The sequence below is a fragment of the Delphinus delphis genome, chromosome 12 (assembly GCF_949987515.2).
Source record: "Delphinus delphis chromosome 12, mDelDel1.2, whole genome shotgun sequence".
Classification (NCBI taxonomy): domain Eukaryota; kingdom Metazoa; phylum Chordata; class Mammalia; order Artiodactyla; family Delphinidae; genus Delphinus; species Delphinus delphis.
The window spans coordinates 10,704,877-10,732,375 of record NC_082694.2 but is presented as its reverse complement, the minus strand read 5'-3'; the positions used below and the strand labels follow the sequence as shown (position 1 = coordinate 10,732,375).

General features: G+C 50.0%; 1 protein-coding gene across 1 annotated transcript; it reads right to left on the bottom strand.

Moving 5' to 3' along the window:
• Positions 1-144: 144 nt before the first annotated feature.
• On the bottom strand, positions 145-26,875 carry SNRNP200 (small nuclear ribonucleoprotein U5 subunit 200). The gene is made up of 45 exons (XM_060027331.1): positions 26,738-26,875; positions 26,051-26,214; positions 24,427-24,598; positions 23,262-23,454; positions 22,139-22,194; positions 20,849-20,947; positions 20,291-20,443; positions 20,086-20,185; positions 19,786-19,922; positions 19,115-19,198; positions 18,850-19,023; positions 18,424-18,561; positions 18,039-18,194; positions 17,303-17,473; positions 15,635-15,828; positions 15,293-15,416; positions 14,147-14,296; positions 13,800-13,910; positions 13,110-13,241; positions 12,752-12,940; positions 12,196-12,393; positions 11,643-11,795; positions 11,450-11,530; positions 11,021-11,104; positions 10,261-10,367; positions 9,833-9,951; positions 9,390-9,544; positions 9,086-9,275; positions 8,747-8,920; positions 7,664-7,824; positions 7,127-7,354; positions 6,598-6,789; positions 6,329-6,507; positions 5,986-6,137; positions 5,037-5,145; positions 4,380-4,488; positions 3,679-3,868; positions 3,417-3,581; positions 3,062-3,183; positions 2,641-2,784; positions 2,377-2,553; positions 1,937-2,097; positions 1,773-1,854; positions 570-662; positions 145-472 (listed from the first exon to the last, which is right to left on the bottom strand). The coding sequence occupies exons 1-45, from the start codon at positions 26,780-26,782 to the stop codon at positions 329-331; spliced, it is 6,411 nt and encodes a 2,136-aa protein (XP_059883314.1). The 5' UTR covers positions 26,783-26,875; the 3' UTR covers positions 145-328.
• Between the last annotated feature and the right edge of the window lie 624 nt (positions 26,876-27,499).

Sequence of the window (27,499 nt, the reverse complement as noted above, 5' to 3'; positions counted from 1 at the left end):
GGAAACTTTTAATCTGGAATCACTGCAAAGACAAATGGTTTCTCCAAATCATTTTATTAGAATGTGTTACTCAAAAGGAACTGCAAAGAACATGCCTAAAAATGGTGTACACAGTTTATGCTTGACACCTGCAGACACTAGATCCGAAGTTTGGATGGCAAGGGAGCCGGAGGGGAAAGTAGTAGGGTGGGCTGGGACCACGGCGGCACTGGCTGGCCAGACCTCACACAGACAGACCGGGCCTCCAAGACTGAGGTCCCATGACAGCGTACATGTTCCAAACTCAGGTTCAACTCTTCTCTCTGTGCAAGAGCAAAGGCCTCTGGACTCAGTCTGAGTCACTGTCTGTCTCAGCTTCTTTCACATCCACGCTGAATTTGTACTCCTGGTCACATCCCATGTAAGCGTCGCTCATGAAGTACAGAGTGTAGTTGTGGGCGCCAGTGGCCGGGGCCACAAAGTCGAGCTTCACCTGGAGAGAGCAGGCAAAACTCAGGGCCAGCTCAGACACAGGAAGAGCTCTCAGCCTGCCCCATCTCACAGCACACGGGGGCCACGGACACACTCACCTTGGCCTTCTGCTGCAGGGTCAGCCTCTTGATGGAAATGAGGCTGTTCGACTTGGCATCTCCGATCACTACCCACCAGCCCTCTTCACGTTTCTGTAGTGCCCAAAAGCCAACAAAGTCAGCACATAAAATTTGATGATCATGACACCAAGAGAAAAGTTACAAAAGTAAGAAAGCAGAAACCAGAAAGAAAGCTTTCTAAAACTTCTTCCCAAACTACAATTGGATATACCTAAGATTTTAAACTGCCTGAGGTGTCTCACATGAATCTTTAAGTAGGCAGATGAACTCATTTGTTGGTTCTGCCTCATTTCCTTGTCCCAAAGTACCTTCTCCCATTTAGTACCTGACACTAAATCCAAGATTCCACTATTAGACATCTAGTCTTTGGGGCCTCGCAGCTTTGAGTTCCCCAGAGACCCTTTTAAATAAAAGGCATATATGCCGGAGGAGAAAAACACATTAACATGGAGGTGAGCCTGCCAGCAGAGAGGATCCAAAGTAGGCCTTGTATCTACCAGGAATCCCCCTCTGCTGGCCGCTCCACTGTCAGAAAACCCAAGCATTCCACTTTAAAGCACTCTTTCCTCAGAGCCTATTAAACGAATAGTTCGTAAACTTAAAACATTACAGTGTATCTGGTTTCTCCTTTCAGCCTTCAATTATTCTCCCATATAAGGGATCAGATTTCCTTTTTGGTGGTAAAGAACCAAGCACTGGAAGCAGAGTAAGTAGCTGTGAGAAACGAGAGCGAAGAAACACCAACTAGAAAAGCCCAACTGTCCTGGAGACCTTGGTTTTTTTTTTGGCCAAGTGACACGTGGGATCTTAGTTCCCCAACCAGGGATCAAACCCGTGCCCGCCCCCTGCATTGGTAGCAGAGAGTCTTAACCACTGGACCGCCAGGGAAGTCCCCCTGGAGCCATTTAGAGTTAAGGATAAATGCTGCTTCACAGCCACGGACCTCAACAACTGCGCGACTGGGGCGTTCAATAACGACCAGTCACCTAAATTGCCTTAAAGCAAAACACCACCAAAAACTCCCACAGAAAACACCCATGGCCCCAAGACTAATCCTCAGGCTTGTGGCTTCATTATTACTCTAAATTTCCTCCCTCAGTGACTATGCACCCTTATAGCCCAGCCTCTAGCCAGTCAGTAGGGCCTCAAGTGGACCCCTGGGAAGCCACGCCCAGGACGCACCTGTGGGAAGAGAGGCGCAATCACGGGGCCTGTGACTTCCTCCTCTCGCTCCAGCTGCACCAGCACCACAACCGGCCCGCCACTGTGGGGAGAAACGCAGGTTGCACATCACAGCTGTGCCCAGCAAGGACCCGGGGTGGGGCACCTGGCCCTCTCTGGCTCACCTGCGGATGCTGTCCTTGTCCACCACCTCGTAGGACAGCTCGATGTTGGGGTAGCGGTTACAGAAGCGGGCCACGTCTGCGATCTGGCTATCGGACAGCTGAAGCAATGCGTTGCGCTCTTCATCCTCCATCTCCATGATGTCAAAAACACTCTCCACCCCCTGCAGTGGGTGTCAGAGGTCAGGGAAGAAGAGAGAATGCACACTAGCAGCAGAGGAAAGTGGCTCCAAAGAGCGGCTACTTTTACTTCCTAAGCCATCAGATCATCTAAAGAAGACACGGCTTCAGAAAGAACATGGCCCACAACCGTCAGGCTCTCTAGCAGCTCCACGGCTAACACCTCCAGAGAGGCCAGAATGAGAAGGCTCCCCTCCACAACCGCCCCCAGTGCAAGACGCTCGGCTCCCAGCCTCAGCCACCCGGGTCCAGGCCCGGCTCACCTTGTCTGTGCAACGTTTGATGTGCTCTGAGGTGAAGTGTGGCAGCTGTTTCAGGTATGAGTCCTTGGACCACATAGCTTGGGTGACCATCTGGGCCAGCTCCATGGCTGCCAGAGCTGGGCTGAGCCACCCGTTGCTGGAGAGGACATCCACACAGGCCTGGATGAGCCGGATGGCCTGAACAGGGACAGGAGAGCAAGAGCAGGCAGGGTTGGAACTGCTGCTTCACAGGCCACACGGGCTTCCCCCCGCCCCCCTCGATACCTTGCTAAGGATCTCCTCTGTATCCGACTGCAGCTCAGCACTCAGCTGCATGCGGGACAGGTGAGCCTGCAGAAGCAGGTTGGTCTTGACGTGCGGGTCATTGAACTTAGGGTTATTCAACTTGTGGGGGACCTTCTGGGCCAACTGGAAAGTGGAAGAAAAAGAGCCGATGATGAAGAGGTGACCCTACCTGAGACCTATTCTCAGGCAGCACCTATCCCAGTCTCACAACCCTTCAAGACTCAGAGGGGTGGCTGGGTGCCTGGGGGGTGGGGTGGGGCTGAGACGTGTGGAGGTGCGTGAGGGACGTCGGGGCAGGAGGGGTCGGTGTCTTCCTGTGGTGACCGGGCATCGCGTGCTCTGGGCACACGGGCCAAGTTTCAGCTCCGAGGAAGTTCTCCTGAAGCTGAGGTGCCCTCACCTGCCGCAGGAGGTTGTCTTCATGGTGCCGGATGGGAATGTTCTCATACTCGGCCGCATTCGAGATGATCTCAATAAGCCCTCGCACCTTGGTCTTGGCATTCAGGGACATGCTGAAGAGCTCTGAGAGAGGTAGGGAAGGAGATTTGAGAGCAGTCAAAGCAGGCAGAAAAGGAGCAGAGAGGAGAGAGTTAACTCCTGGGCTACCCCAGCTCCACCCTGTGATGCGTGCCTCCGAAAAACACCGGATGGGGCACTGGAAGCATCATCATCTCTCATCCACCATGGGCTGCAGACCCTGCCTGAGATCCCTCTAGCTCAGGCTCTGCACAGACCCAGCCCCTGCTGGCCCTCACCAATGGTGGTGTAGTTGATGTAATAGTAGGCAGCGATCATGCCCAGGTTCAGAGGCGCCACGTCCATCTCGTCCTCAATGCTGATGCACTTGGACTGCTCCAGGTCACTCAGGGTTTGTTCCACGAGCTCCGACAAGTGGTCAGACAGGTGACGATGGGAGATGCCTGTGAAGGTGACAGCCAAGTGGGGAGTCACAGGGAGATGGCGAGCAAGGGCTGTGAAAACCGCAAAAGGATAAGGTTATGTTCCAAAGCCACTGACCCTGCAGGTTGTAATAATTGGGGTTCTGTGTCATGCGGCGGTACAGAAAGGTCCAGGTGAGGTAGTCCACGGCGTCCTGCTTGTTCTCAATGGTCTTGGTGACAATCTCAGCATTGAAGTGGTCATGCATACAGTGGTCCAGGTGAGACTCTACTGGCAAAGGCTCATATAAGAACTTTTTGAAGAAATCCTATGGGAAAGAAGATAATAGAGAGTCAATGACAATATGGTCACAGAGATAGATCAAGGGGAAAAAAAAGCCAAGGGAAAACGCGGCCCCTATGTGACAGACAGACACAGCTAATCAAAATAGAAGAAACCAGTTGCACAGACAAGGTGAGCTGGGTCTGGACCTGGAGAGTTGGGTGTGTATGCCTGTTCCCACTGGCATCACTGGTTATTTCTACAGCAGAGACAGGGGGTACCCCAAGTCCCACATGCTGAGCAAAGCATGAGGGAAGATGGAACCAGCCAGAGCGAGAAGACGTCAACACACAGAGTCAACAGCAGTAGCAAAAACCAAAGGCTACAAAATTCTACGCAGCCAAGAGGCTTGTTACAAAAGCAACATGGAAGATAAAAGAGGCAGAAGTTGACAGACAGAATGTAAAAAAATAAGTAAACACATCTATCGAAAGAGAAACTAAAGAATCTGTTCTGAGGCCCAGGATCAAAAGACAGTGCAAGAGGCCCAGGCTGACCTTTTTGGAGCCCTGGCACATGATGACGCAGCGCCCCTCGTCATCCTGCAAAGGGCGGTTGGCGTGTCCCACCATCTGCAGCACGTCGTAGATGGGGTAATCCACGTACCTAGAGACAGGAGGGGAGAGGAGGCAAAGCCACAGCAACAGACACTCAGGAAGCTGACTCCCTAAATGTCAAAGAATAAAGGGCAAACACGGGGAGACGTGGGCCAATCACAGCAAAACTCTGTTTACGAGTTCCCACGCTCAGGCACTAGTTTCACGTATCATCTATACATCACTTTAGTTTTCAAGTGTAAGAGTCATTACTTTGTTGCTCAGTGTCCTTGAACCAAAGCTATTAACCCATCTGATGCCAACAGCCAAATAACTCCCCATTAAAGGATCTAATATGTAAGGCAGGCTTCGAAACTTTACAGCTATATAGTTCATAAGTAATGAAGTCACCCGACTCAAATCCAAATCTAGAAGCAAGTTCAGACATTAAAAATAAGTCCATATAAATAAAACCCTGGCTGGGGTGGAATCTCGGCTAGCTGTTTATTTCCCTAACATCTTTTCTTCACAAGAGTGAACTTCTGGATTTGCAGGTATTACGTTCATCTTAGGAAGGAAGGTCCCGCTAACACAGAGCAAGTGCACGGCTGTACTCACGCGTGGATCTTGCCGTTGTAGTACTGGGTATCCATGATGATCACCAGGTGGGCGGCCACATTCATGCCCCAGCAGAGACTCCGAGAAGCCACCACCACCTGGATAGCCCCTGAGCAGCAGAAGGGAGGAGACTAAGCACAGGGCTCCCTGGCTGAGGCAGGACGTGCTGCCTCCTGGGCAGGTAGTGGCTTATCTTGTGCTACATTTCAGAACTCAGAGCAAAGGTTTAATGACTAAGGGGCTAACTCGGTACTACAGGAGGTGGCTCTATGTCACTGTTGCTCTGCTGGGGGGGCTACCCTGGAGGAAACGAGGTAATCCTGGAACAGAATCCCAAGCCCAGGGAAAGCTAGGCTCACACTCCTGCCTGAAAGATGGGCCTTGCTGGCTGGAAAGTGCTAAGGCTGACTCAGCCACGGGCTGGCTCAGTACATGGTAGCAAAATCGAGCTCTGAAGGTGCCACAAACCAGACAGATTCAGGGGTCAAAGGGTGACAGTAATGATTCTGGCAGGAGCATCTCCACTGCAGCTCCACTAAGCACTGTCAAAATAATACTCTGCGTGAAATGCCTGACGTCAACAAGGGACAGAGGCACACAGCCACCCAAGGGAAACAGGGGCCCAAACACTTTGCTGAGCCTGGAATCCGTAGAAAACCAGGTCTAGTGGCCAAATGTCCTGGTCTGAAAAACCAGGTTCTGAAAGAGCACAACCTTATGTGCCTGCCTGCTTTCTTATCTAGAAAGTAGGGGTAATATCTGTCCCACCTTCACCACAAGGGTACTGAAATCAAATGAGGTAACAGACAAAATAATCTGGTAAGTATCAATATTTTGAAAATGACCAATGTGCTGTAAAGAAATATCACCCACGCCCAGAAGTTCAACACACGCCCCCGTGACACCTCTGGATCTAGTCTCACTCTGCGCCTCAAGGCTTGCTCTCTACCTGAGCTGAAGAGCTGCTCCACCAGGCGCCGCTCCATGGGGCTGAGCCCCTCGTGCAGGTAGCCCACCCCGTTTAGCAGCGTCTCCTTGAGCGTGCTGTCACTCAGCTTCTCCAGGTAGGGGATCAGGTCCTTCTCCGTGCAGTGCAGGAACCTGGGCGGCATGAGCACTGACTCAGCCCGGAGCGCTTCCCCCCCCAGAGACCCTTCCAGCTGTGCGTCGCCCAGTCCCGAGCCAGGCGGGGGCCACCCCACCCTTGTGAACAGAACACCCGGCAGGAGGCCGGTCTCACTTGAGCCAACCCTCACCTCCCCACGGGCCCCCAGGAGCCAGGCCCTGCCCACCTCTGCCGCTGGATGTCAGCCGCACACGTGGTGAGGATGTCGATGGCGGTGAGGCGCGTCTGCTTGCGAGATGGAACGAAGACAATGACGGGCTTCTTGGGCGAGTGCTTGGTGATGGCGTGGTACACAGGCTTGGCCATGGACAGCAGGCGAGTCTGTGTGTGGCTAATGTTGAAGCCCTGGAGACCGAGGAGGTAGAAAGGAGGTTACAAACCCAGGGAGCCCAGGACGTCATGAGGCCACGTGGGAACGGGAAGAGCGGGTCCCACCTGGATGTGCAGCTCCAAGGGCACGGGGCGCACGTTCGGGTGGAAGTTGAAGGTGGAGGTGGCGCTGCACCCCAGCCAGTGGGCCACGTCCTTTGCGTTCGAGAGCGAGGAGCTGAGGGCCACGATGCGAATGGGCCTCTCGATCTGGGAGGAGATGTAGCGCATCCGGGAGCAGATCACCTCCAGCACGGGCTGAAAAGGGGTGGGAGTCACTGCAGGCCCGGCGCTCCATCCTCAGCCCTGAGCTACCTTCGTGGGGAGCCCAACAACCTCGAGATGATCTCCTAACTCTTCCTTGTGATTAGGGGCTCTCCCGTCTTTGGGTCCACCTCCTCCGCAGCCAATCTCCACTAAGCAATGGTACTCTCCAAGGAAACTACAGAAAAGTCTCAGATCATCCTTTCAGAATAAGGTGATGGGCAGAATCCTCTTGGGAGAAGCCCTAGTCTCTGGCCCTCACCTAAGGCCCAAGGCCAAGGCTACTCTGCTGGTCCCAGCCCCGCTCCTATGCTGCAAGGTCAAGCCATACCCCATTCTCGCCCCCGATAAGGTGGACCTCATCCACCACGAAGAGGTTGATGTTCTGGACATTCTTGCGCTGCTTCCACCGCCGGGAAAGGATGTCCCACTTCTCGGGGGTGCTGATGATGATGTTGCCTTTGCCCAGAAGCTTCAGGTCCGTGCTGGTCTCCCCCGTCAGGAGCACCACCTTCTTGTTGAGTCTATCCTGGAACTTCTCGTACCAGTCCATGTACACCTGGCAGGCGGGCAGCGGAGGGCAGAAAAACATCAGGCCACGTCAGGCTTCAGTTCATGAATTATGAGAAAAACATGGGAAGCCAAACACAGAGGCCTGTCGCCCTGGAGATCTCAAGCTAAATACTTCATAATCACACACCAACCTATAAGTGACCGGAGAGCTTCCCTTTAGTATACGACTGCGGAAATGGCCACCAGCAGGCAAACAGTCTTGCCCCAGTTGGCTCTGCAAATTTCAGGGCTCAGAAAACCTTGATGTGGACTCAGAGATGAAAATGGTTTCTGGGAAAATTCACACGTGACACACCTGCTCCGCCAGAGCCTCCATGGGGGTGATGTAGACACAGCGCCCCTCCGAGTTCTGCAGCAGCATCCGCAGGATGGCGAACTCCGCACAGATGGTCTTCCCGCTGCCCGTGGGGGCCCCCACAAACACGTTGTCATCGCTGTTGTACACGGTGTTAAACACTGAGAAGCGACAGAAAGGCAGCGTGAACACGGAGAGACTCGGACGCACAGGAAACTCAGCCAGTCAGCCCAGAATGGCAACCATGAGAGGTGATGGCACACGGCCCCCAGCTGCAGTCGGGCCTGCGACATCTCTCCCCTTCATCCGCTCCTTCCCACACAAGAGGAGGAGAGGGGACCAAGATCAAGAGTTCAGGGCCCCTGGAGATTTGCGGGAGGACAACAGAAGCAAAGGAGGTCAGGGCTCCCTCCTTGCTTCTCAGGGACAGGATGCCGAACCAAGGGGAACTGCCTCCCCTCCTCTGCCCCTCCAACCCTCTCCTCTGTTTCCTGGAAAGAGTCAAGTACACAGAGAAGGTAAAAAGCCTAATACGTAAGCTCTGGCATCCAGACTGGGTTAAAATCAAGTTCTACTATTTATTAGCTGGTTCAATTGGGTGCCTCTCCCTGCCTCGGTTTCCTCATCTGTAGAACATATCTCAAACAGGATTGTGGAAAGAATGAAAGAGAAAACACTTGGGGTGCACCCAGCCCAGAGTACTTAGAACATGGGGCGTGCTCTGCGAACACAGCTGTCATTTACAGCAATGAAGGCAGAGGAGGCCTCGGTCAACGCTGCACACTCTGGTTCAATACTGGAGCCTCCTGAGCCTGAGAAATGACAGTGCACCGTGATAGTAAGACGTGCTCTACCAACCCTCCTCAGGGAGACGTGCAAAGAAGCGAAGTAAATCTGATAGTAACCAAGGGCTTCTGAGAACGGAAAACGTCCTGGCTGCTCCAACAGTTGGCACTGATGAGCTCCCACTCCTGCCAAGCACCTGAGGGCCCTCCTCCCCCTCCTCCTGCAGAACCTACCTGTCTCCCGGGGACCTTAAAAGGCCTCCAAAGGAACCGCCCGCCTGGAAATGGAAACACCTACCCTGGGTCTGGATGGGGTTGAAGAAAGGAAATTTATCTTGGTAAAGGCTCTCAAAGGCACTGTTTCTCAGGGCAGACACGGGCAAGGGCTGCAGGTCCAGAAGCTCGGTTGGGGGTGGGTACTTCTCTGGTAGGATCAGGTGCCGGAAAGAGACAGGCAGTTGGGTCTCACAAGCTGCCAGAAAAGAAACGGGAAGGGCAGTCAGCACACTGGGAACCCCAAGGCAGCATACACAGCACTCTCCCCAACCAAGTCTGGCCCAGTACAAGGGGCAAGACACTCATCTAACTGCCCCGGGAGGACCTGGCCCAGGGGACCCTGCAGAGGAGATGCACTCACAGAGCCAGCGGTCAGACACCACACGGATGAAGTACTGAGGGGGCAGCGGTTCAAAGACAGGCACGAAGAACGTAATGAGGTGCTCGTCCTGCGCATACTTGGCCTTGAGTAGGAAGTACTCGTGGTGCAGGATCACCTCGCTGTCCACATCCTCCACCAGAATCCAGAACGCCTCTGAGGAACCATGGACCTGCCCACAGGGGCATAAGTGACAGGAGCATGAGCTGGCGGTAACTCAGCCCTCCAATCCCGTTCTCCTCAAGACCCCTCTGAAACCAGGCCCCTGCGCCTCACACAGCCTGACCTTTTCATCCCACTGGAAGTCGGGTGTGATGGTCAGCTCCACCTTCAGCGTGGAGCGCGTGATAGGCTGCAGATGCACCGACAACTCCAGCTTGGGGAACAGGTGGACGTATTTGTGGATGGTCTTCCCCATCTTGGGCATGCGGATAAGCTCCCCTACGAGGACACAAGAGAGCACGGGGCTGCAGCCCAGCCTGCCTGCAAACGCAGCCCTGAGGGCCACCAAGGGGAACAGGCGGATTCCACTCCAGAAGGGCAGGCTCTTCCCTCCACTCTCAGTGGGCCCAGAAGATTCAAAGCCCCGAGACCAAGAGCAAGCCTACTGCTAGTGGGACAAGACAAGCGAGCGCAGGATGTCAGGGCACGAGGCCTAGGAACTGGAAAGCAGGCAGGCTTAGGGAGACATCTGAGCTGTGCGGATGAGCAGGATGGCTTCCCACGCACCTATCTCATTGTGATTCAGGTCATACAGACGCTCAAAAGGGAAGTTTTTCTTCTCGATCTTCTTCACTACTTCCTCAGGGAGTTTCCGGAACTGGCGCAGAGGACACATGGACTGCCACCTGTCCAGGAAGGAAACAGAGCTGCTATCAGTCCCTTGCGCGGAGCCTGGAACCAACTGCCCTCCTCACGGCTTCCAACGGATGAGCTGTGACCCACAGAACACGAATGCTGAAGACAGACATCTCCAACTATGCCACCCTCCCCGACTCCTCAGCTGCACCCCAAAGGGCCTGCCCCCTTCTCAACTTTCACCCGGCTGCATATTTCACACATCAGGGCGAGACCTGATGCGCTCTAAGGCTTTCCCACCACACCCTCGGCCCGGGGACCCCCACCCTGTGACCAGCTTCCAGCTCACTGGGGCTTACATGCGTTTGTCAATCATCTTGCAGAGGTTCAGGGTCTTGTCTGTAAGCTGCGCCCAGCCTCGGTTCAGGACAATTTCAAAGATGGCACGCATCAACCGGCCAGCCGACTGGGGAAAGATGAAGCATTCCCCCTGTCAAGTCCACACTGTCCCCAGACCTAATAATGCAGCCACCCGACACAGGGTTTAATTACCTCAAGCTCTGACACGACCAGCTACACCAACTCAAAACCCAAGTCCCTCTGTCATGACCCACCCCCACCCCCAGCAGACGCTGGCTGACGCAGGACAGTCAGAGAAGTGCAGCTAGAGCTCCGCGCCCAGCATTGTAACCTTCCACTCACTGCCTGGTCTTACAAGGCTTTTGACTCATTTAGCATTTAGAGACCTAGCAAGAGTAAGGGTGTTAGTGACTTGCCCTGAGAAAAAGATAAAGAGTAGTTATTAAAGCCTTTTGCCATTTCTGGGTGTATTTAGGAGCCCAGCAGCCGTAATGGGAAGTCCCTCTCCACAGGGAAGCAGACACCGTGTCTTGCGATCTCCACATGGAGCCTCCCCAGCATCTCTGTAAAGGCCTCACCTTCCCACGTGCTCAAGATCAGTAAAACGGAGCGGCCGTACCACACGCGCACCAGCCAACAAGCCACCTGGGGCACAACTCAGCATTCCTTCTCCCTCACTAGTGTCAGGCCTACTTTTTACCAGACACACACAGAACACGGGATGGGAACTTATCAGGGGTGGCACAACCCTGCCCTCACCTGGGTAACATATACCATGTCGGCCATCAACGCAAAGCCCTCCAATTTCAGTTGCGAGATGAAAGCTTGGAGAAGCACATTGATCTGGAAAAAAGCAAAATCAGCCAGAAGGAGGCCGATCACTGATTGAACCATCCGAAAAAGTGAATACATTTCTCCTCTGGGCAACCATGCCAGGTAAGACCTTCTAGAGCTCTTGATTTGCAGACATTAAATAATTGTTACTCCATGTAAAAAAAAACATGTGAGAAGGATGCAGAAACTCGGAGAACTGAGCAGATTACCAAGAACAAACCCAAACTCAAGGGTCATCTTTTATTTTTATTTATTTTATCTTTTTATTTTTTAAATTCTTTTCTAAGGTTCATCTTTTAGAAGATCAGGAAAACCACCTGACCCTTACCCCAAGCAGAGAGGAGCTGGGCTCACCTTCGCACTGGGTTCCTCAATGCTCTCCTTTACAGGGATGGGCACCCTCTCCAGCAACTTCTGCAGCTCCAGCTTCTCCTCCTGCCACAAGAAGGAAACAAGTCAAGAAAAAGCCAGGAGGCCAAGGAGAGAACCAACCAGTGACGTGGCAGTGGGTACCAACTTCCAGTTCCAACACGCTGAGTGGACTCACTTCTCTCACAGTGATGTTCTTGAACTCTGAGGACAAGGAGAAGACTCTGAAAAGCTCAATCTCACTCAGGGTGGGCTTTAGCAGCTGGTTGTAGGTCTGTACCGTATCATTGGTGATGTAGTAGTGGCTGGCTATACGACCGAGTTCTGTCACCTACAAAGAAGGAAGACTCAATCCAAAGCTGATCATTAACAAGCGGCACCCTCTCACTGTGGACAAGAGGTGCCCACTGAGTGAACACACAGCAATACAAGTGCCTGGCCCAAGCACAGGAAGGATGGCCCAATAAACTGACCTATAGTGTGACTTGATGCCCACACAGACAAGAGAGCTAGATCAGCTGCCACAGCTCAAGATACGGAAAGGAAGCACCGTCAGGTTTTACACTATTTTAGAAGTTCCTAGGTTCAAAGGGCACAGTCCAATGCCACTTGTTTTTCTGCTGTTCCAAGCAGTGGGCAATTAGGCAGTACTTGAATCAAGACAGTGATCTGAAAAATTGTCTCCTGGGGCTACAACTTCTGCAGGGACCTCTGTCCCTCAGCCCACTCACCTGGAAGTTGCCCGTCTTCTTGTCGTACTTGACCAGATTGTTCTTATCCAGCATCAAGGCAGCAGTATGAACCAGATCCAGTCGGCGCTGGTCCAGCAGGGGATCTCCCTTGAGGTCATCATGAGAGATACCATAGAGGGTTGGGGATCGGAGCATTCGGATATACAGGTAGGCGTAGCCCAGCCAGTTCACTGCATCCTATAAGAAACAGATCATGGGCCTTAGCATGCAGAGCTGATGTCCAAGTGAAAAGCTCCCACAGAGCACTTAGATGTTAATTCCCAACTATGACGATACGTATTATACTGTCTTGTGAACGTTTATAATATTTCATTATTAAGAAAACAGAGTCCTTTCTAAGATTTTGGCAACAAGGGAAATTGTCAGCCAGAGACCCAAGAAGGCTGAGAGCCTGCTTACACTGAGAGACGTGGGGCCCAGGGCTGGAGGACCCCGGTGCTGAGGCCCACAGCACAATGACCGAGACCACCTCACTCCTGGCACCCTGGCCTCTCTGGAGAAGATAAGAGGCGCCAAGGACAGAGTCCTCCCCTACCTTTGCGTTCTGGACGTTCCCCAGCACGATTTCCGCGTTGAGCATGTCAGGCAGCTTTGATACCATCTGGCTCTCAATAGGAAGCTGCTGATTGAGGAGGGACAGGTAGTACTGCAGCTCCCCATGAGAAGTGATGAGTATGCCTTCGCCCTTGGTGTCATACTGAGGTCTTCCTGCTCGTCCCAGCATCTATAGGTCAGAGAGAGCCACCAAGACGGCTATGGCCACAGAGCTCCTGGGTTTGATTCCAGGCTTCTACATTATGGAACCTCGCCTTCCATCTGCCATCTTTTGGACCTCCTGTGTATAAAACACAGCATGCTTTTCCCCACTGAGAATAAACTCAAAAGCTCCATACCTGCAGGATGTCCAGTGCCCCCAGCTCTGTCCAGCGCCCCTTCTCTGGACTGTACACCTGGGTGCCTTTGATGATGACGGTATGCGCGGGGAGATTCACACCCCAAGCCAGGGTTGCCGTGGAAACTAAAACCTATAGAGGCAAGGCAAGGTAATAAGGAAAACGGACGTTACCACCATGGATTACTATCCTCAACTTCTCCAGGCAACTGGCCTCAGAGCTTCTAGCAGCATCAAGGTGGGTCCCATACTTGCCAACGTAACACCAGAATAAAGAGGAAAGGAGTCCTTGGGTTCCTCATCTCTTCGAGAATCAACATTTCAAGGTTCTAGAGACACTTAAGAGACAGATATGCAGACCTATATGAATCAACTTAGGGTTACTAAACAAGTCAAAGTATGGGCTCTCCTGAGACAGGGAATGAACAAGGTCCTGACCTATGTCTGACAATATCTGGAGTCACCAACATGCTTGCTCTGCTGGGCTTCTCAGGTGCTTTCCTGAACTCACTCATCTTCCCGCATGCAGGATGTGAAGAGATGGGAGAGGTGGTATGACACTACACTGACTGTACCTACCCAACCCTCCGACCTGGTTTACCTGAGCCTGAATCAACGAAGTACCAGGCACAAACATACGGCACAACCTCCGATGTTTCCCGTCTTCTCCGTCTGTTTTGCCCACCCTCACCTGAATGTGTTTATCAGCAAAAAGATCCTCTACGAGTGTCCGGTCAACTCTGGTCATGCCCGCGTGATGAATAGCAAAGCCATAGGGCAGGAGATCCTTCAGCTCCAGGTTCTGGGAAACAGAAGAGAACAGGTGATGAGGTGAGCCTTCCTGAAGCAACTCCCCCAGAGACGAAGCAAATCTCTTCAGCTGAGACTCTGCCCCTCACCTATCCACATATCCACAGCCAATCAAACCTCACCCTATGTGAAAGAGCACCACCTCACACTCCTGGAGGACCACTGGGACAACTCGGATTAAGCCAGTTACCATGTAGGAATGAGAGAGCTGGGCCTGTCTCGCCTCACCTTGCACTGCTCGGCTTCTGTCCGAAGGACTTCTGTGGAGGCCGAGCCCTCTCTCAGAAACAGACCCAGCGTGTCCTTCTCCAGGCACATGTCCCGGATGGCCCTGGCCGTCTTCCCAGTCTCCTTCCGGGAGTGGACAAACACCAGCACCTGAGTAGAAGCCACAGTTTTCCACAGTCAAGAGACACACTCTGACAGTCACCCCCACGCCCCTGAGGAACCAGCAGCAGAAGTAGAGGCTGCACCACGATCAGGCAAGAAACTGAGGTCTGGCTCAGAAGCCTAACAGTGCCCGCAAGACCCTAAGCGAACGAACCTACCAAGCACAGTGATGAGGGTCCTGTAACTGGGACACTAAACTAACTCTTAGCACCCCATCTTTTAACAGCAAGTTTAGATGTAATATGAATGCACATTCAGGAATCTCAATTAATTTGTGTTCAGGTACCTGATGAGATTCTCAGCTGCTAAAATGTTATATAAAATAACGGGCACTGGCCTTTATAAATGGACTTAGGAAGTAAGTCTCAGTATGAGACAGGCACTATTTTGTAGGAAATAAAGTCCTCCAAGTATTTAGTGCCAAGAAAAGATTTGTGTCTTCATGTAAATTCTTATGTTTTTTTAATCAGGCAAAATATTCAATGTTCCATTAAAAAATGAGATCATACTTACTAGTAAAATGCCCTTTCACTAGTTTTTCATTTTTATCTTTATTTTTGCTATGTTTTTAGTATAAGTCACCCAAATCTTTTATGGAAGAACCCTTGATAATGTAGATAGACAAATTAATTATTTGTGCCTGGTGATTTCCTTTTTGAGTTTTTAAATTACAAATTCAATTTCTTTAATGGTTACAGGACAATTCAGATTATCTATTTCATCAAGGCTGTTTTGGTAGTTGGTTGTTTTTGAGAAATAGGCCCATTTCCTTTAGGCTGTCAAATCCATGTGTAAAGTTGTTCACAGTATTCCTTTACTACCCTTTCAAATGTAACAGATTCTGTAGTAATACCCCATTTCGTTTCTGGTACTGGTGATTTGTTTTGTGTCTTCTCTCTTTATCTTAGTCAGTCTTGCTTGGCTATCAGTAAGTCAAAAATTCAAAAGAACAGAGTTCAAGAATAATGAGAAACCATGACAGACCTGATTTTTTCCAGCATGTTCCATGATTTTCTCATAGACAATTTCGTTCATGATCTGGAAACGCTTGATAGCTTTTTTCTCCGTAATGCCCACGTAAGTCTGTTCTAGAGGCACTGGGCGGAAGCTAGAAGTTCAACAGTTCGACAAATTAGGCTTCTGAGACAAAAGTACTGAGGAAATAAACAGTCCTTTTCGCTGCCAGGGAGCAATATTCCTCTTTTTGGATTCGTATCACATCAAAACCCAAAGGCCATTCTAAAACCCAATCTAATAGAGCTCCTTGGAAAAGAAGGACAGCAGGAAGGTCACCCTGGTTAAACTTCTCCCAGTCTTTTCTTATACCTGTTGTCGAAGTAGAAGAGGCCCTTGGCAGGGTCCACACGCAGAAAGGTGGCCACATCTTCATAGTTGGGGAGGGTGGCACTAAGACCGATGAGTCGGACATCCTCTTGGGTCATCTCAATGTTCCGGATGGTCCTGGCCACCAACGCTTCTAAGACAGGACCTCTGTCATCGTGGAGAAGATGGATCTCATCCTAAGGAATGGGAGGGCAGCAAATTACCTGTAGGACTAGAGAAATGTGGCCCCCTTTCCTGAAGAGTATTCCCATTTTGTAGGTATACACCTAATATGCCAAATAAAGAAGACAAGAAAAAGGATCCCAAGGCCAGGGAAACCCAAAGGATGAGATGATATTCACCATGAAATACCCCAGGAAATAACATGCTCCAACCACGGGCTGCTTTGCTACAGTTCAGTGAAACAATGCTTTACGGTAAGAAAATCTGATACTTCGGGTAAATGAATTCATAACTCCACTCAAAGGAAAATTCCTTTACTAAAGATAAAGCTTCTGATCAGACCATATTTATATCAAATAAGGTTTTACCTCTGGGCAGTTATCTTTACCAAGAACGAATTGTATCAAATGAAGACTCTGAATCATCAAATGAAGGATCCACATAGCCTAAGGCAGTGCTTCTCAAATTGCAGCAGGCATACAAGGCAGGAGGGGATCTTATTAAAATGCAGATTGTATTTCGGCAAGTGGGAGTGGGGACAGGGACTCTGCATTTCTTTCCTTTTTAAAAAAAATATTTATTTTGGCTGTGCTGGGTCTTAGTTGTGGCACGCAGGATCTTTCTTGCAGCACGTGGGAATCTTTAGTTGCAGCATGCTGACTTCTTAGTTGCAGCATGCGGACTCTTGGTTGAGGCATGGATGTGGGATCTAGTTCCCTGACCAAGGATCAAACCCAGACCCACTGCATTGGGAGCACGGAGTCTTATCCACTGTGCCACCAGGGAAGTCCCAGGACTCTGAATTTCTAACAAGACTTTGAGTAGCAGACTCTAAGCAGGGGCTAGCAAATTTTTTCTTGAAGGCCAGAGAGTCAGTATTTTAGGCTTGTGGGCCATACAGTTTCTGTTACAAATACTCAATTCTGTCACTGCAGCACAAAAGTAACTGTGAACAATATGCAAATGGGTATGGCTGTGTTCCAATAAAACAAAAATCAGTAGCCACAGATTGCCAACCCTGCTCTAGAATGCTGCAAATCAACATGCAAGGTCTCCTTTCTGCTTCCCCAGACAACCAAAAGAAACCGCACTCAGACTGTCATTCCTCCCTGGGGGCTTCTGTGTATACAGGACACAATATCCTGACTCCTTACTCATTCTCTCTGAGAATGGATTCTTTATAAAGCCCTTTAATGTTCTGGGAGGACATAAGTATCAATAGTCTTTTCAATTGTCTGTTTACATTTATTTCAAAATATTTGACATAAAAAAAGTATAAATGATATGGCAAAGAGCATGCACCTACTGGGAAGTGTTTCAATTCGGTGCAGATTCTCATTTAGCAGTAAGAGCAATGCGGACAATAGCTGCCATTACGAAGGCCAGTAACTGGAGGAAAGGCACTGAAGAAAAGTTTAGCATTAAAACCCAGCAACCCCTCCTCAACCAGGCCTGGGCTCTGTGTTCCCACAAGGACCCCCTACTCACCAGGATGATGAGTCGCACGAGCTGGGTGTAGGTCCGCTCCCCACCCTTGCGGGTAATGATGTCCCACTTCTCAGGGGTGCAGACGATGATCTGAGTGGCGCTGATCTCCTCCTTGCACAGCTGGTGGTCTCCAGTCAGTTCTGCAACAGTGATGCCGTACGTGGCCAGGCGCTGGGTGTAGGAAAGGCACATCAGGCAAAAATGCTTGGAGGGGGCCTGGACTCCACACTCTCTGTCTGTGAAGTCTGAGTGTGGGGTACTGGAGGTAGGTATCAACCCTTCAGGGAAATATCAAGTGTATGAGGTTGAGCATATGAACATTTATTTATAAAACAAATCCAAGTTTACACGCAGGGTAAGGAAGCAGAAAAATGCTCGCTGGGAGCTCTGCACACAATAGGGGGAAATGGAAGCTTGCAGACAAAAGACCTGCAATAACACTAGATCTATTATCAACCACCCATGTAAGTGTTTCATAAATACTCCAATAATGCAAATGATACCAACTGCAGAAAATTGCTAAGGAGAAGATTAAAAAGATGGTAAACCCTTGTAAAAGCCCAAAAGAGATCCAGGACTTTCTCCTTTCACAAACACTCTGTACTTGGGTCAAGTTCCACCTTCGAAGGAGAAAAAAACACCACACAAGGCATTCCAGAAATGCCCTAATGTAAGAAGCAGAGAAGCACCAGGCCTGTCCCCCAATATCTTCTGGAGGAAGGTTCTATCCCCTTACCTTTCCAAAACTGCCCACCATCTCCTGCACCAAAGACCGCATGGGGGCGATGTAGATGATCTTGAAGTCATCCACGTTGATAGTGCCATCCATGTTAATGTGCTTCCCTATCTCTCGGAGCATAGACATCAGGGCCACGTTGGTCTTACCAGCACCCTATGAGAGGTCAAGGACAAGAAGGCCTGTGTACCTCATTATGCTCACTACCCCAATTTCTAAGGGCTTATCACCAAAACAGAGCATGTCCTGCGGATTTTACCCTACCATTTAACATCTCCTCCACCAAAGAATAAAGAATTAGGGGGTAAGGATGGAGATGAACTATATTGCCACCTAAAACATACACCGCATTCCACGAGAAAAAAGCAGGCAGGGCAGTGCTTACGGTAGGAGCGCAGAGCAGCAGATTCTCATCCGTCTCCAGAGCAGCACGGTAGAGCTTACTCTGGATCCGATTCAGTGTTTTGAAGCCCTCAAATCCAGCCTGGGCATACTTGGGCAGTTTCTCCACTGGAAGAAGTTGCTAGAAAAAAATGCCACACACATCACATTAGCAGCACCCTTGAGCAGACCGTGGTTTTGCGAGACTGCACTTCCCGGCAACATCCCTGCATAACGCTCCACTAATGGCCAGACCAGAGAGATCAGTATTGTCCCCAGGGCTCAAAATCAAAACGGGAAAACTCTGCAGCAGCGTCCACTTCTGGAATAAACTATCTGTGAGACAAGGCCACACTGTGGTCAATGGGTGGAAATCCGAACTGGAAGGGAGGCGAAGTGAGCAGAAAACTTAGAAAAGCAATTCACTCACTTCTTCAGAGCCGAAGGGCTTGGGCTTCAGAGCAGGCACATGCACCTCTTCATAGCCCTTGCGCTGGCGACGGAAGGATCCGTCAGGAAGCTGACAGCGTTTGTTGGCCATGAAGTGGCTCCCCTGGGTAAAAACTAGGTCCTCCAAGTCCAGAACCTGTCGTGGAGCCAGTGCCTGGGAGTATGAAAAACAAGAATATAAAGTGAGCAAGCTGAGCAAAGGAGTTTCCATCCCTCACAGCCTTCGAAATGGCCTTGGTACCTACCTCTCCACCCTGGTCCAGATCCATGGTTTCCAGATCTGTGTCCATCCGGGACTGACGCACTCGCTCTCTCCGGGACCTCTCCTCCTGTGATGCGGAAAGACAGAAAGAATAGCAACGATTCATCACCATCCCAGCTTCTTGTCCTTTCCAGTCCCTTGGCTGAGCTTGACTCACAGGTGCTGACTAGTAAGTCCTGAAACAGAAAGGTGGCCCTTTACGTTCAGACAGTTGAGGACCACCAGAATGATGAAATCAAACCACTTTCAAGGGACAATACATGGTCCTGGGATTTCAAAAGTCGACGTTCAACAATGCAGCATCAAGGGCTATCCTTAAGGGACAGAGTGTGGGTTCTGTGTTCAGCAAACATGCACTGTATTCCTGTACTACCAGCAGACACCATGACTTATTGTGTGAACAAGCAGCAAAGGGCCCAGGTGCTGGTGACGACAGCAGCAGGTCAGCAGTCTCTCGACCACACCAGCGTGAAGGTGTTGATTCCACACTGTACCAATGACCAAACTCAAAGAATCTGGAGAAATAATTCACTTCTTCAACTTCCTGCTTTAACAGGAATTTATCTTTTTGCTGCAATCTTCTAACTAGTGTCTCTTTTCCAAAGCAAACACTCTAGCTCAGGAGTCAGACAGACAAACCAACCCAGCCCTTACCCGGATCAGATCCTCCTTCTCCGTTTCGTGGAGCTGGTAGAGGAACTTGGACAGCTCTGGGTCAGCTTCCATCTTTCCCATGATCCTTTCCTTTTCAGCTTCACTCTGTGCACTGGCCAGCAAGGTACAGTATAAAACTGTCAACAGCAAAAGGAAGAAAGGGAAGGTGAGATACAAAATCAACCTTCAACCCTGGGGTAGAAAGAAAAATACGTGAAACAAGTGGTGAGGCTATGAAAGCAACACAACCTCTACCGCACACCTACCTACGACACAAAAGCGTTCTCCATACATACTCACTCATCATCCTGTGCTGCCGCAACACCTTAATAAAATCAAAAGTGTTGAAACCAAGGAGCAGAACCAGCTGGTTCTCACATTCCCGGTCATCACTGGCCGTCTGCAGGGAGAAGATAACACCACGATTAAGGACACAGCCATCTGCTTCCTACACTGTCCCATCTGCTAAGACACACGGAACACAAAAACATTATCCCGGCTGTACCTTCAAAATCTCCAAGACTTCATCTGCCTTCTTCTGCGACACAATGGCATCATCGTAGAAGCGACTGAGCTGCCGCTGGAGCCAAAAGGCATCAATATCCCGAGGGTGCAAATCCTTCTTCTTGGAACTCATCAGTTCCCCTGAGGCCACAAGCTACAAAGTAACCAGGCACTGAGCTCACTGTGTCTCCATCTGCCCCACGTGCTTTCTTATCATCCAGCAACAAAGCTCTGCAGGCCACCCACCCACAGCCTACCCTCTTCTGAGGACTTTCCGGTGGGGGCGGGGGGTGGTGGTGGGGTGGGGGGATAACGACTCTGCTATACTGAGTTCATGAGCACACCAAACCCACCAAGACTTCATCAACACATGCCTTTGAGAAAGAGGGTGACTGACTGAAACCTTAAGAAAAATCAAGACACGAAATGTTTATCACAGCTCACCCTATGAAAAGGTAGCTTAATAAATAATACATGACAGGACCTAGGTATGGGAAAGAAGTGCTACACCCAGAAATAACCTGCCCTGCAGGGGCGGGCAAGAGCAAGCTGTACTCACATTAGCCGAGAGGGTGCAGCGCACCACTGCCTCGTCCCCTTCCATGTCGTCATCCGATGCCTCTTCTCGAACCTCCCCGTACACATCTTCATCACCTTCCTGTGGAAACAGCCCCAACCCCAACTCGTGACCTGGAGCTGATCCTGGCATCACCACAGAACCTCTCCCTCAAGTCACTTAAAATAAGATCCATGGTTAGAGCAAAAGCTTCTGCGGTGGAACCAACAACTTACTGGAACCAGGGTCAGCCTCATTCCAGAGTACATTTACCAGAAGGACCAATACAGAAGCACACTTGGGAAAGCACACAGTGACCAGAAATGTAGAGGCCACACTTCACTTGCTCACTACTGTCTTTACGCACATACCTGCCTACAGGTGTACTATGTACTGAGCACAGGGTCATGTTAAAAGCAGGTCCTTAATAATAAGCATTTGTTCAATGAATGAATGCTATGAGCAAAGCATTCTTTTAGTTTGTTGCTACTTAAAATTAAGAAATTCTACTAACTCTACTGGAGGAAGGGGCTCAGCAGTCATCTACTTCAATCATATCGTTTGAAAGCTGGAGACACTGAAGCAAAACGACCTGTCCGATACAGGACCAAAATTCAGCCCTCTAGGCTCCCAGTTTGTTGCTCTCTCCTGACTCTCCTTTGCTACCCCTTCTTCCTGTCCTAGTTTATGATATCCCAAAGCTGGCGTTCTACCTTTCAGGAAGCCAAACACACCCAATGAGAACTCGAATGCAGCTCTGCACATTTTTTCAAGTGCCCCACTTGTTCCTATTAGTTATATTCAAGAAATTCTAATTAGATGGTAAACCTCAGTGGCTGCTGCAACTGTTACTGAAACAACCACGTGCAAAATATGCCCATGCTCTGCGGCAAATGTGCATTTTTTTTTTGAAATTGGCAGTAGAACACAGTACTGGAAAGAGGAAAATTATCACAGTATGGTTAAAATGCAGTAAAACGGGACAACACATTCCCGAAATGAAGTATACACTATACTTACCTTTTTTTCTTTCTTTTTCCTGACCCACTTGGTTTATGTTCAATTATTGTATTAATTTACATTTATAACTTCAAATTTGCTTTATAAAGCCAAAAAATAACCATAACAATTTTTCAGCGAAATAATATTTATGCCCAAGTTTGACACCAATACAACACATAAAACTTATCTGGCTTAAGTTAGGGCACTTCTTTACATCAGAAGTGGTCCCCTCACCTTAACAACTAAAAAAAAAAAAAAAGACGAGACTGGGTCTGTTTGCTTATCACTTACCTCCTCATCAGACTCAAACTGTACATTCACACCATACGTCTCATCAATGTTGTCATCTGAAACAGTGAGGGATTAGAAAAAGAGGACAGGGAACAGTTAGTAAAATGAGGCACTAGGGAGTTAATTTCCTCCCTAACTGCCTGACTTGCTTCTCCTCAAGACAGACCTAAGGTCTAAGGACTAACAGACAAATGATCAACATAAGAGAGCCTGGGGCTTCCCTGGTGGTGCAGTGGTTAAGAATCCGCCTGCCAATGCAGGGGACATGGGTTTGATCCCTGGTCCAGGAAGATCCCACATGCAACAGAGCAACTAAGCCCATGTGCCATAGCTACTGAGCCTGATCTCTGGAGCTCACGAGCCACAACTACTGAGCCCACGTGCCACAACTAACGAAGCCCACGCGCCTAGAGCCCGTGCTCCGCAACAAGAGAAGCCATTGCAATGAGAAACACGCGCACCGCAATGAAGAGTAGCCCCCGCTCGATGCAACCAGAGAAAGCCCACGCACGGCAACGATCATCCAACGTAGCCAAAAATAAATAAAATAAATTTACAAAAAAAAAAAAAAGAGAGCCTTCTGTGCTGCCACCAGCAAGGCCTGCTCCAATCTGCCGGCCGTAGAAACGGCCCTGCTCTGCCTGTCCACCCTCCACCCAGGCCCTCTCCAAGTTTTCTCCCATGTTCTATACAATAAAAGGGTCTCAGAATAAGAAATGGCTCCCGGAATCAAGGGATTCTGGCATCCATCAATCATAACCCCTCCAAAAACACCAAATAGGTTATGGAAACTTTTTTTTTTTTTTTTTTTTTTTTTTTGCGGTACGCGGGCCTCTCACTGTTGTGGCCTCTCCCGTTGCGGAGCACAGGCTCTGGAAACGCAGGCTCAGCAGCCATGGCTCACGGGCCCAGCCGCTCCGCGGCATGTGGGATCTTCCCGGACCGGGGCACGAACCTGTGTCCCCCGCATCGGCAGGCGGACTCTCAACCACTGAGCCACCAGGGAAGCCCTGGAAACCTTTTAAAGCATCTTTCAGATACTTTAATGGCTGAGGCTAGAAGATCACATTAGGGGTCAACGAGCACCCAGTTCATATGGTCAGGACACAAACAGCTCACTTACCCATATTCTGGATTTCCTTGTCTCCACCATAGTCTGTGATCTTTTTACCCAGGTTCACTAACACATGGTATCTTGTATCATCTGTCTGACCCAACAGCAGATCAATCTCCTTTCTCCTTTCCTTGTCCCGAAGCTTTTCATTCTTTAAAACAGCTAGAACTTCATCAGCTGCCCCACAAAGGATATCACGTGGCTGGCAAAAAAAAAAAAAAGAAAAATTTAGAACAACGAGACAAAGACAGAACATCACTGACCAGCTTTACGTGACAATAGGATGTGAAGAGCTGTATCTCTTTAAAACCTGCATACCAGGTTCCCACCATTTTCACTAATGTTAATTTAAAAATGCCACATCGGGCTTCCCTGGGGGCGCAGTGGTTGAGAGTCCGCCTGCCGATGCAGGGGACGCGGGTTCGTGCCCCGGTCTGGGAGGGTCCCACATGCCGCGGAGCGCCTGGGCCCCTGAGCCACGGCCGCTGGGCCAGCGTGTCCAGGGCCTGTGCTCCGCAGCGGGAGAGGCCGCAGCGGTGAGAGGCCCGCGTACCGCAAGGAAAAGAAAAAAAAAACTGCCACGAAAGGTCACACAATTGAAGGAAGACTCATCTGTTTCAAAAAATCAGGTAAGTGGTCTTAGGAAGACAGACACGGCTTCCACAGCAGTGTGCCACATTTCTCCCGACGGGAGAGGTGCTCTGCAGTCCTGCCCTAGCCTGCCTAACTTGTGGTGATTCTTTACCCTCACCTCCTCTAGCAGCCACCTCACCAGCGTCTCTCAGAGACTCACAGAGGTCCTTAATCTAATTACATGTATAATGCTAAGAGCACAGATTCTGGATATAAACTACCCAGGCTTACATCCTGGGTCTGCCAAACACTACTCTGTGACTTAGGAAGATTACTTAAGTATCCTTTGCCTCACACCTCTCTTCTGTAGAATGGAAAGTAAGTATTAATAGCACCTAGTCATAGAGCTAACATGAGAACTGAAAGAGAGAAGACGTGTAAAATGCTATCCCATATAAAGTAAGTGCTCTATAAGTATGAGCCACTTCTGCGTATCGGTATGGCCCACACAGGAAAATACACAGACAAGGTTCCTCTGGTGCCTCCCAGGTGTGACTTCCTCCCTCTCCAAAAACATGGCTTCACCCTCTGGCTGCCTCACCTGGTCCCCAAGTGCAGCCTGGATGAAGCTGAGCAGCACTTCGTAGGTCTCCCGGGTCTCTTTAGTTTTGGGCTTGTAGATGATGCCCACCATCTCATCAATGCCCTCCGAGAGCAGAGTATAACCCTTCATCTTGTTGATGTCATGCCGGTCCTCATCACGCTTTCTTCGCCTAATGGACAGAGTATGATGTTGAACGGGCAGAACCTTCCCTCTCAAAGGCAAGACTAAAAGAAGCCCACCCCACCCTCCTCCCCTCAGCTCCATGACACACAGGTAATATAAAACCACAAATCTGTACCTCAGCAAGTGATTCCCATTTGGCCTTAGTCACTTGCACGAGTATTTCTTTATGGGAACACAGTAACAAAAAGGGAATACTCTGTCATTCTCTCACTAGATGCACTAGATGTTACAATGAGACATCCTCCACGTTCATTTAAAACAGACAACCCTTTCTACTTTGTATGACAATATATGATTGGATTTTGACTAGCTTTTTATCCCTCAGACATATTTTCTTTTTCTAGCCAGAAAACCGAAGCTCCAAAGGAATCTACTGCCATCAATTCCTGGAAAAGAAGTCACACTCCGCAAAGTGGAGGACCCATGATACGTAACTCATTTCAAATACAACTGCTTTAATCAAAACCGGGCCTACGAATTTTTGAGACTTCATCATGAGAGAAGAGGAAGACACAGACGATGAGGGTCGAAAGATAACAGTGCGATAAAGTTCAATGATTTTTTTTAAGTTTGGAAATATATCACCCCGCAAAAGTAAAAAAACAACAAAAAAGCAAAACAAAACACCTGCCTTTCATGCTTGAATGGTAGTTTATAACAACAAAACTGGAAGTGGGCAACAGTAGACAAAAGAAGTAGGGGTGGTAAGTTAGTAATAAAAGAGAAGAGTGAGAAGAGTTACTGAGACAAGAGTTTAACAGGACTTCCCGGGTGGCACAGTGGTTAAGAATCCGCCTGCCAATGCAGGGGACACGGGTTCGAGCCCTGGTCCGGGAAGATTCCACATGCTGCAGAGTAGCTAAGCCCGTGTGCCACAACTACTGAGCCTGCGCTCTCCTGCGAGCCACAACTACTGAGTCCACGTGCCACAACTACTGAGCTTGCGCTCTAGAGCCTGTGAGCCACAACTACTGAGCCCGCACGCTTAGAGCCCGTGCTCCGCAACAAGAGAAGCCACCGCAATGAGAAGCCCATGCACTGCAACAAAGAGTAGCCCCCGTGCGCAGCAATGAAGATCCAACGCAGCCAAAAAAAAAAAAAAGGGGTTAACAGATACAAACTACTATATGTAAAATAGATAAACAAAAAAAAGAGTTTACCAAGAATTTTCAAAATACCATGAAGAAAATTAAGATCTCTCTATGGATGAGAAACACATGCTGAAAAAAGATCTAAAAGTTGTTTTCCACTTCAGATACACTTGTTTAGGCCAAAGAACCTTTCGATTCTTATGTTCTGCTTTTATCTTTACTGAATTGTTTTAATGTCACTGACATCTCACTTGCACCAAGCAATTCAGCAAAAAAAACACTGCTCAAATGCCAAGGGAAAATGGACTTAGGGTCTGAAGAAAAATCATTTTCCCCCTGCTACTCACTTGGCTCTTCTTTCCTCTTGCATCTGTGGTTTCGTCCGTTGAGCCTTATCTCCCATCCGGGTGCCCTCGAGCTTCCCAACCAGGGACAGAACCTCTCCTGTGGGTTCATCCCGGCGGGTCCGGTCAATGAGAGAGCGGTCAGCTTGGAGGACAAGATTCGAGTTCTGAAAAGATCACAGTGTTATCGAAACTCTGACACGAGCAGGACCAATGCCGGTACCAAAGGGATACCAGCTGATGACAAAGGAAGTTATCTTCTTTGGGGCAAAGAAGTGACAAAAATCACTAGTCGGAATAAAAAGATGTTTTCCTTAAGAAGCGCGTCATATAACTGCGCATGAGCGAAGGGCAATCATATCGTTAGAACAATCCTTGCTCCTAACACTGCTCATAACTCCGCCCAGGGAACACTGTCGGGCACGTTGGAGATGACATACGAAAGGGGTCGGGAACAGCGCCGAGGGGACAGGGAACAAACACTCCTAGCAGAGCTCTTAGCCCATCCCGCTCGCCCCAGTCACCAGTGGGGTTATTCATATCGTCGTGTACCCCCTCCTTCGCCTGAACCTGATTTCCCCTCTGCTTTCGCGGTTCTCCCGTAGGCCTTCAGAGTAAAACTCCCTTCCTCAGCCTCCCGCTCCCCACCGGCCTCCTCAGCCCAGAGCCCTCCGCCGAGCCCACACGCACCGCCTTGTACTCGTACTGCAGGCTACGAGCGGTCACATCCGCCATGGCGGCGGACGCTGGGGGGGTCTCAGAGCTCCGCTCCCCCCACCACACGCTACAGACAGCCGCCGATCTCCTCTACCGCCGCGCCTGACGCAGGAAAGACGCACAGGAAGGAGAATGAGACTGGCTCCCTTCCGCTTCCGGGTCGTGCGCCGGGAAGTGCTGGTGAGGCATATCTCCGGGGTATGCGCTCCGGTTTTCTGCGACCGTGTGGGCTCGGTGGGCGGGACCGGCAAATCCCGGGACTCTCGAAAGACGGTTCCGGACCAGTACTCTCCCTATCTCGGGTTCCGGCCTTCGTCCCGCAGGACTCCTCACATCTTATGCCTGCTTAGCCCGCTATCCTGTACCACGCGCTTCTTCCCCTGGTAACAGTCCTGTGAGCTCTGCAGGCAAGGAGGGGCTAATGAGCCCCATTTCCGGCTGAGGAAACTCAAGCACCTTGCGAGGGACTGAACTGTGTTGTGTGTGTGTTTCTGGTATCTGGTATCTTCCTTTGGGTTTTTCCTCTATATTAAACAATTGAAAAAAAGCTCTGTCCCCCCCCCCCCCATCCCATCTAAAACCCGTGCCTCCGAAACCCTCGTTCTGGGCATCCGGGAAACCCCATTTTGCTCCCAAAACGCTTGTCCCATTCCACAGCAGGGCCCTCTCCACCGCCCAAGGAACAACAGGGGGCCAACTCCTTGAAGACAGTGATTTAATTTCCTCTCCAACAAC

Coding starts and splice junctions, on each gene's coding strand:
- SNRNP200 (XM_060027331.1), bottom strand. CDS start 26,782: ATGGCGGATGTGACCGCTCGTAGCCTGCAGTACGAGTACAAGGCG. Junction 12,394..12,751: donor GGAACGTCCAGAACGCAAAG/GTAGGGGAGGAC, acceptor TGTTTCTTATAG/GATGCAGTGAACTGGCTGGG. Junction 9,545..9,832: donor CCTGAATCACAATGAGATAG/GTGCGTGGGAAG, acceptor GTGTCCTCGTAG/GGGAGCTTATCCGCATGCCC.